The 9,913-nt window shown below is 45.0% G+C and overlaps 1 protein-coding gene across 6 annotated transcripts in view; it reads left to right on the forward strand.

Moving 5' to 3' along the window:
• Positions 1-9,913, forward strand: part of IFT25 (intraflagellar transport 25) — a 65,918-nt gene that overhangs the window by 30,465 nt on the left and 25,540 nt on the right. For 5 of the 6 annotated variants that reach the window (XM_073896716.1, XM_073896717.1, XM_073896714.1 and 2 more), the window contains one exon: positions 8,595-9,737. The exons of the other annotated variant lie outside the window; for it this stretch is intronic. In XM_073896716.1, the coding sequence (XP_073752817.1) occupies positions 8,595-8,720 (126 nt within the window). In that variant the 3' untranslated portion in view covers positions 8,721-9,737. Of the gene's footprint in view, positions 1-8,594; positions 9,738-9,913 lie in introns of those variants that run through there. 6 annotated transcript variants of the gene reach the window in all.

Raw genomic sequence — 9,913 nt, forward strand, 5'->3', positions numbered from 1 at the left:
TCAATGTCTCTCAGTCTCTGCCTCTCTCGCATTGTTTTCATATTTGCATATATATGATGGGAGGCCAGGGAGACAGTAGCCATTGCTGCTATCACCTACTACAATTAAACACTCTGTGCTCCTGATGTGATGCAATAGGAAGCACACAGGCCAACCTCTGAAGTCCTTTTGCCAAAATTACTGAGCCTGAATTGAATCAAGTTCTAGAGTTAACTTCCATTTTTCGGGAAATACAGGGATGGAAAAACAAGTAAAATGACACCACAGGGCAGCAAATAGATTAGTAGCCATTTTGTAGCTCACCAAAATGCCCAGATCTGTGCCCTTCCTACACATGGTGAGATAGACTTCCCGGCCTTCTTTGTTTGGGTAGGGCCATGTGACCAAATGTGGGCAATGAGATGAGGGGAAAGTGGTAGCTAGGCCTGCATGAGACCCTTCAAAGCTCTTTTCTTTCTCTGTCACGATGACCAGCAATGATGTAACTACTTCACCAGTCTAGGTCTGGAAGTGAGCCTGACGATAGCAGGGAGCAGACCTCTCAATGTGAGATGGACATACAGAAAAAAAAAAACAAAAACAAAGCTTCATTGTTTTAAGCCAATGAAATTTGGACTATGACCTGGCCTATCCTGACCGATTCACAGACAAGTCTAAAATATAGATTATCCTACAGAACAAGTGACCTGGTTTCTTCAACAAGTCAGTGGCATGAAAAATGGTAATTAATTAAGGAAGGCGTCCACTCTAGATTCAGAAAGACATTAAGAGCCCCAATAGCCACATGCCATGTGGGGATGTTATTTGGATGCTGATTTGACAAAACGACTGAAAATCAGACATTTTAAAGATATTTGGGGAAATATGCTTATGGATTGATTGTTACTGTTCATGTTGCTAGCTGTGTTACTGGCATTAAGCTTAGGTAAGAAAATGCTTGTATTTTTCAGAGATGCATATCGAAGTATATAGGGGTAAAATGCCCTGATATCTGGGATTTGCTTTAAAACATTTAAGCAGATTTTTTAAGGGAAAAGGTGTTAGTTGAAACAAATATGGCAATAAATGATTAGATCTGGGTGGTGGATATATGGGACTTTACTGCACCCAACTCTCTGTGTATGCCTGACAGTCTTCATTATAGAAAAATAAAAATCAGTACTGCTACTGAGGGTATCTTTGTGCAAAAACCTTTGCCTGCCCCTCAAATGATTTCCTTAGAGGAGATTCCCAGAAGGGAATTGGTCAAAGTTAGGAACAGTTTTAAGATTCTTAATACTTCCTGATAAACCACTTACCAAGATTTGTTGCACAGATTTACTCTTAGAAAGGTAGGCTTTAGAAACATGGAGGAGAGTAAGGTATTTCAAGAGCAATGCTGGTGTGATTGAAGATGTGAAGGGGAGTACTCTGTCATCAAACACATTTGCGGAATGATGAATTTTTAAGTCTGACTAGGGCGAAGAATAAGACTAAAACCATACATTACAGTCAGATCATCGAGAGCTTTTAATGCTTTCAAATATTTTCCCTTAACACTGGAGCCAGTTAAGGCTTTTGGAGAAGGAAAGTGACTTAGAGCAATTGTGTTCATGTTCAATAAAATGAAATGCTAAGGATTTTCTTTTGGCCAACTTCCTAAACTGAAATGTCAGTGATTCTTTGTGTAAGAAACAGGGTTAAGGCTCGCAGATTGCTGGAAGGGATCTCCGGGGGTTGTCTGATTGACCTCTTTGGCACAGGCCTAGTAGATTATCTCTAAGCCTTTTTTCTCTGTGTCTGTCTTCTGTGGATGCAGAGAACAAGTTATCAGGGTAGTGCTTGTAATACCACTTTATGCTACTTAAAAACAGCATTCTTTAACCTTCGCTTTCCTGGACTTTAAAAATTCATTTCACCTTATAAAAACCTCTCCAAATTTCAAGCAATAGGTATAATAATATGTGGCTTTATCTTTTTTCTTTTTTCTTCACTGCTGAACCCATCATCTTTTTAAAGTCTCATTTGTCCCCAGTTGGCTTCCTTGAGCCCCCTTCATCCCTCATCTGGATTTATTTCCACCTACCCACTGACTCCTGACGCCCATTGTGCTGTGTGTGCTCTGGGATTGAGATCTTTGAGTTTGCCTCCTCTGCCTGGAGGGCTCTTTCCTTACATATCCGTACAACTAGCTAACTCATGTACTTCAGATCCTTACACCAAATCTCAGTGAGGCCTTCCCTGGCCTCGGGTATCCAAAATTACAGCGTCTCTTCACCCTGGCCATTCCCCACCCACACACAACACTGCAACATAAACACATTCAGTCTTCCTTCCCCCATTGTTTTTCTCCTTTGTTCTGGAACTAGCCACCCTGGGTCCTTTGCTTCAGGGCTTCTGGTACCTTACTTCTCTTTTCACACTACCACTAAAATTCAGCTGAGATTTTCTTCCCTTTAATCATATCCCAAGCATGCTGTGAAAGATGAGGGCAGTGCAGTCTCCTTTCAAGTGTGATTATCTTGGGTAGGGGCTCAATTGACTGAATCGCCTTCGGCTCCCACAACCTTTTAGGGATGGCCCTGCTTATTACTAACACATATTTTTTCTTCTTTATTATGTATATTGTGTTTATTGTCTCTTTCCCTCATTGGAATGTAAATTCCACAAGGGCAGGGAACATTTGTTTCTTTTGCTTCTGACTGTATCCTCAGGCCTGAGAACAGTGCCTGGCACATAGTAGATTTTCAATCAAAATGTGTTGACTGAATAAATGAACATTGTTCATTTATTTGCATTGTTCTCTATCTCTTTATACTATAACATCCTGGAGGAGTTTTTAATAAAGCTAGCTAATAAAATATACGTTTTTGGATCACTTACTGTGGGCCAGTGCCTACCACCGTGCCTTGTATCAAGTTTTTACTTTTTTGTTTTTTTTATTATATTTTTAAAGATTTTATTTATTTGAGAGAGAGAGCACAAGCGGGAGGGGTAAGGGCAGAGGGAGAGGGAGAAGCAGGGAGCCCAAAAGGACCCCGAGATCATGACCTGAGCTGAAGCAGATGCTTCACTAACTGAGCCACTTTTTTAAAAAAGTAAAAATCTAATGACATTTTAACCATGTATTCAAACAGGGCAAAGAAATATTACACAAATGAAAATTCTTGTGTCTCTCACTCATTTATACAGACTTTTTAAAAAGCATTGCTGTTATGAGCCCTGTCTCAGGAATGCCCCTCCGTGGAGGACATCCTTTGGGGGCGTCACCTTTTAGATGTTGCTCCAACAGCCCTTTGTAGCTGATAGCAAACCTTCTAAAATAACATGTGGCAGTATGCAAAGTTAAACACACACATAGCTTTTGACACAAATTCCATTTCTAGGATTATATTCTAATGAAATAATCAGATAAATGACAAATGAGCAAAGATTGATAACAATGCTTCTTACAGGACAGGAAACTGGAAACGACTATGCATCCATACGTTAGAAAATATATATACAGACATCAAATATCATACTTTATAAAGGGATGTAAATCATATATAAATACAGGGTGGATACTTCTGGTTAAAGATGGTGGGGTAAAGGGATTTTTACTCCATCCCCTTTCTCAAAACTCATTATTCACAACAAAAGAATTACAAAAAGAAAGAAAAAAGAATTTCATCTTCATGGAAGTAGTTACAACCTCTAACTGGAGAGGATTTTCACTAAGTCCTGTGACATCAGGATTTTGGTGAAAAGGAAGCTGAGAACTGCTATGCTCTCCCAGAACTAGAGATTTTCTTGAACGTGTCACAGGCACGAAAGCTGCTTCAACAATTTTTTTATTAGACTGAAGCCATCTCAGCCTGCAGGTGGCTTCAGAGGAGGGGCAATGTCCCCGGAGGGCTGAGGTTACTAACTCAGAATGGCAGGGGCGAGGGAGCTGAAGGAGAGACAGGCAAGAGACACCAGAGGAGACTGCTGGAGCAAGTGTGGTGAAGGAGGGTGTCTTAGAAACAGCTCGGGCCGCTGTGAAAAAATAACACAGGCTAGGGTGCCTAAACAGCAGACATTTACTTTCTCAGTTCTGGAGACTGAAAGGCCAAGATCAGGGTGCCAGTGTAGTTGGTTGGGTGAGGCCTCTCTTCCTGGTTTGGAGATGAGCACCGACTCCCTACGTGCTCACATGACCTCTTTGTACAGAGCGGGAGAGAGAACTCTCGGGGGCTTTCTCTTTTCTTTTTTATATTTTATCTATTTGAGAGAGAGAGTGCGAGCAGGGGTGGGGGGGCAGAGGGAGAAGGAGAAGCAGACTTCCCACCAAACAGGGAGCCTGACCCGAGGCTCGATCCCAGGACCCCAAGATCATGACCTGAGCTGAAGTCAGACACTTAATTGAGTGACCCAGGTGCCCCTCTCTGGTGTCTTTTCTTTTTTCCTTTTTCTTTTTTTAAGATTTTATTTATTTATTTGACAGAGAGAGCACAAGCAAGCGCACAAGCAGGGGGAGAGGGGCAGAGGGAGAGGGAGAAGCAGGCTCCCCACTGAGCAGAGAGCCCAATATAGCGTTCAATCCCAGCACCCTGGGATCACCACCAGAGCCGAAGTCAGACAATTAACTGAGCCACTTTAAGTAAAGTGTCTTTACTTAAAAGGACACTGATCCTCTAGTATCAGTGCCCTAGCCTGACCTCATCTAACCTCTTTTTTTAAGATTTTATTTATTTATTTATTTTTTTAAAGATTTTATTTATTTGAGAGAGAGAATGAGATAGAGAGAGAGCATGAGGGGGGAGGGTCCGAGGGAGAAGCAGACTCACTGCTGAGCAGGGAGCCCGATGCGGGACTCGATCCCGGGACTCCGAGATCATGACCTGAGCCGAAGGCAGTCGCTTAACCAACTGAGCCACCCAGGCGCCCAAGATTTTATTTATTTATTTGACAGAGAGAGACACAGCGAGAGAGGGAACACAAGCAGGGGGAGTGGGAGAGGGAGAAGCAGGCCTCCCGCCGAGCAGGGAGCCGGATGCGGGGCTCGATCCCAGGACCCTGGGACCATGACCGGAGTCGAAGGCAGACGCTTAACGACTGAGCCACCCAGGCGCCCCCTGACCTCATCTAACCTTCATTACCACCTCCAAGCCCTGTCTCCAAACACAGTCACATTGGGGGTTAGAGCTACAACATATGAATTCAGTGCATAACAGGCGGTGAGAAGGCAGTTGAAACAGAGAGTGTGACTGAAGGGGATTTCTAGGAGCCCCAAGTAATAAACTTAATAAGAGGGTATTTAAGACAGCTAATCTAAATGAAAGTTGCAGATTGCCCCACCTTACTCCTCATCCTTCTACATTCTGTTCCAGCAAAAAATAAGCCCCATTAAAGAGTGATCAGAAAAGACCCAGAAGGGGACTGCGTGAGGTCATTTTCTCTAGAAACAGCCTGAAACAGGGACTCTTGTACGGGTGATTTATTGAGTGAGTGCTCTCAGGAAGCAGGATAAGGCAAGGGGAAAAAGTTAATCAAAGAGAGGCTTCAGGGGCGCCTGGGTGGCTCAGGCAATTGAGCATCCAACTCTTGGTTTCCTTCAGATTGTGATCTCAGGGTCGTGGGATGGAGCCCCTTATTGGGCTCCACGCTCGGCAGGAAGTCCACTTGAAGATTCTCTCCCTCTGCCCCCCTCCTCAAAATAAATTAATAAATCTTTAAAAAAATTTTAAAAAAATCTATGGCTTCAGCTGAAGCCCCAGCCTGATCCCATAAGGAGCTCTGGATCATGAATGGCACCTGAGAGGTCTATTCCCACCTTGAGGCAAGGGACCAGGACTTTGTATGACAAATGCATCAATCATGGGTCACCCTCAGGGGAACACAACTTCTCAGGGATTTCTGGGTGGCATAGCTCCTGTTGGGGGAACTTCTCAGGAAAAGGGGCATCTGTGAGCCATTAGCAGCCAACATTCACAGCAGCTGGCTGAGGGGTGCATTGGCTTGGTGAGAGGGATCGGGGTGGATCACCGACAACATCCACTCTCGCTCCCCTTCCCAGAGTGTGGTCCCTGAAACAGTGGAGGCAGCCTCTTCCCTGAGAACTTGTTAGAAATGCAGATTTCCTATCCCAACTGCAGATCTGTTGAATCAGAAATGCTGGGGTTGGGACCCATGACTCTGTATCTTAACAAGCCCTCCAGGTGATTTTGATGCATGCCGCCGTTTGAGAACTGCCATACTCTAGGGAAGCTGTAACTAGCCACTAAAAGAAATGGAGGGGAAAGAACAGAAAAATAAGGCGGATGCACAACAGATGTTACAAGAGAAATGAAAGAACACAAGAATTGAGACTAAAAAATAGTTATCTCTTAAAAAGACAAAAAGCTAAAGAGGAGATACAATTATAAGGCGCAGAAGATGACCAGCAAGCTGCCAGTGCCAAGAAAAGAAACGGAAGTGAAAAAGAAAACCGTTTCAGAGGTAAAGCCACATAAGAAGCAAAGGGATAATGATGGTAATTGTAACAGTCAGCATTCAACCAGGAAAACTGCATTTGCTCCAGATCTATATTTAAAGCAGAGAGGGAACTAAGGCAGGGAATTTGTTACAAAATGTTGAAGAGGCAGGCTAGGAAAACAAATAGGAGGTGGGGATGTAAACCAGAGTTGCACCCATGAGCCACATGGGTGTTGTTGGCCAGTGTCGGCACCATCACGGTTGAACAGAAGCTGCCCACCACCGTGGCTGGTGACAGCCGCACAGCCACAGGACCCAGTCCCTGCAATCTCTCCTGCCAGAAGTGGAAAAATGGCTTCTCCCTTCCACCCACCTTCTAAGCTCCCACCAGTGCTTCCCACTGGCAGAACCCAACCAGAATGCAGCCTTCAGGCTTCCAGCTCCCTGAAATCCAGGGGAGAGGGTGGGCAAATGGGACTGGGTAAGAACCAACAAACTGTATCTGGTGCAGAAATAAACCCAGTTTAAGAAGCATCTGGGTCAGAGGAGAGAGCCTGAGAAAAATCACAAAATGAAAAGAAGAGAACACAGATTTAAAAATAGTTATAGAGGGGCGCCTGGGTGGCTCAGTCAAGCGTCTGCCTTCAGCTCAGGTCATGATCCCAGGGTCCTGGGATCGAGCCCCGCATCGGGCTCCCTGCTCAGCGGGGAGTCTGCTTCTCCCTCTCCCTCTGCCCCTAACCCTGCTAGTGTTCTCTCTCTCTCAAATAAATAAAAATCTTCTAAGAAATTTTTTTAAAAATAGTTACAGAGAAAGTAACAGCTATGGAATAGCAGAGGATACAATATACCTGTAATTCTACTTCCTGAGTGAGAGAGTAGGACAAAATACGATAGAAAAGATGTTCGAGACAACCGAAGAGAATGTCCCTGAAATTTAAAAAAAAAAAAAAAAGAAGAAGAAGAAGAATTAAATCTTAGGACCAGAAGAGGATATTGTATTTGCCTTAGTTGTTCAGGCCACTATAACAAGAATGCCATAGACTGGGTGGCTTATAGACAATAGAAATTTATTTCTTAGGGTTCTGGAGCCTGAAAGTCTGAGATCAGGGTGTGAGCAAGGTCGGGTGAGGGCCATCTTCTGGGGTTGCGGACCGCTTGTATCCTCCCCCAGTGGAAGGGGGCAAGCTAGCTCTCCGGGGCCTCTTTTATAACAGCACCAACCTCATTCCTAAGGGGTTCGCTGCCGATGGGTGATCCATTCAGCATTCCTCCCAGTCTTACCCTACCCTAATACTATCACACTGCGCTTTGGGATTCAGCATATGAATCGGCGGGGGGGGGGGGGCACAAATCTTCAGACCGTAGCAGTATCACAGGAAATGTTGATATTAAAACAATCAACACTGGAACTAGGTCTTGGTGAAGTCTACTGAATCTCAAGTATAAAGAAAGAATCTGACAGGTCTCCAGTCCAAACAAAAGCAATTCAAGTGCTGGGAGAAATCACTCAGGCTGGCCTCAGACTCCTCCTCTCACGACTGCTAGACAACAGTGGAGCAATGTCTGCGAATCTCTGAGGTAAAGAGGCTGAAACACAAGAGCCTGCGTCCCAGCCAGGGATCCTGCGGGCTCCAGACAACAGACTTGGCAGGTGCAAGCATGTCAGATGTCAGGGAGAACAGCATCCATGTACCCTTCTGGGTTTTTTTTAAGATTTACTTAGAGAGAGAGCAGGAGGGACAAGGGGAAGGGAGAGGAAGAGAGAGAATCTCAAGCAGACTCCCCACTGAGCGCAGAGCCCAACGTGGGGCTCAAACTCAAGACCCTGAGATCACATCCTGAGCCGAAACCAAGAGTCGGATTCTTAACCTACTGCACCACCCAGGCGCTCCCATGTCCTCTTCTTGAAAAAACTACTTGAGACTTTCAGCGATGTCATCTATATGGCAGAATAGGTATCCTGAATCCTTCTTCAGTTGACACCTAAGCATGCTGCAGAAAACATGTTAACACACCCGCAGAACTTCATGGCTGGGCTTACCCGAAATGAAATCGTCTGTGGCCAGTTTAGCAGAATGAGAGTCCAAACCTTCTGAGTGCCCTGCACAGTTCTTACCCACCTCTGCCATGTGGGTTTCCCCACAAATGTCCTTTTCCATTCCCATGCTCTCCAGGTTCCCATCGCAGACTGTGGAAGGCCTGGGCCTCCTCGAAGCCCCAGCCCAAATGCCACCACCTCCACCAGGCTTTCCCAGACCTACCCAGCCCTGCAGGATTGCCCTCCCCTCTGTCCTCCCTGAGCAGTGAGTCTTTATCTCAGCTCTCCCCCATCATACTCACTTTGAATTATGGTCATTGCCATGGATCCCTCGTCACCCCATGAGGTTAAGCGGGGCCTTGTCCATCAGTGCATTACTCAGCACCCAGTAAGGAATCAGTGCTCAATGAATGTCTGAAGCATTAAACCGAAGAGAATTGACTTGGAAGGCTTGGGGTCTATTTTAACATTCTGAAAACTCCTCAGTTCTAGCTACTATTGTTCGCTGAAAACCAGGAGCTTTCTGTGCATTTATAGGCATGAATCGGGGAAAACCATCTGAGGAGTGATTCAGAGGAGCACGGGCTTATCCGCTGTCTCCTTTTATGGAATTGGGGCTTAGGAAGGACAGGGCTCAGCTGGGCTTCAGCCCCACTGTTTGCCCAGCTCCTCACTCTCAGTGTACCTGCACAAACTCACGCCTGCATTGCTTTGGCAGGATGAAGAATTTTTATTCAGTGTGCCTACTGTCCTGCCTTCCCTCCATCTCCCACTCCCTAAAAAGGGGGCCCAAGGAGGCAGTTGTGGAACAACATATAGTAATAATAGCAGGTCCATGGCATTTTCTTCAAGGCAGGCACAGTTCTGAGTGTTTTACTCACAAATCCTCCAGGCAACAGGCACGACTAGTATCCTATTTTATAGTTCAAGATACCAAGGCAGCTGAGCCAAAGTCACATAGCTAGCAGGGAGCAGAGCGAGGATTCCGGCTTGAAGTTAGAGATGGGGTTTGAATCTTAGCTTGTTACTTAGTTCTAAGACCTTCCACAAATTCAGCTCTGAGCCTTGATTTCCCATCTATAAAATGGGGGTAATAGTCTCCTCTTTGCAATACATAAAGATTAGATGACTTAACATATCTGAACATGGGTGCCTGGTAGATGATTAATGATAAGTTTTTTTAAAAGAATAAAAGAGTAACATTAATAATGTTAACACTGTAGCAACAAAGGCTGAGCCAAGGAGAATGTGTTTTCATGTTAGAAAAATGTCTCCCCGGGGGCACCTGGGTGGCTCAGTGGTTAAGCATCTGCCTTCGGCTCAGGTCATGGTCCCAGGGTCCTGGGATCCAGCCCTGCATCTGGCTCCTTGCTCGGCAGGAAGCCTGCTTCTCCCTCTCCCACTCCCCCTGCTTGTGTTCTCTGTCAAATCAAGAAATAAAGTCTTTTTTAAAAA

This window comes from Callorhinus ursinus, unplaced genomic scaffold (genome assembly GCF_003265705.2).
Source record: "Callorhinus ursinus isolate GAN/ISIS: 27379988/994484 unplaced genomic scaffold, GSC_fseal_2.0 scaffold9, whole genome shotgun sequence".
Taxonomy (NCBI): domain Eukaryota; kingdom Metazoa; phylum Chordata; class Mammalia; order Carnivora; family Otariidae; genus Callorhinus; species Callorhinus ursinus.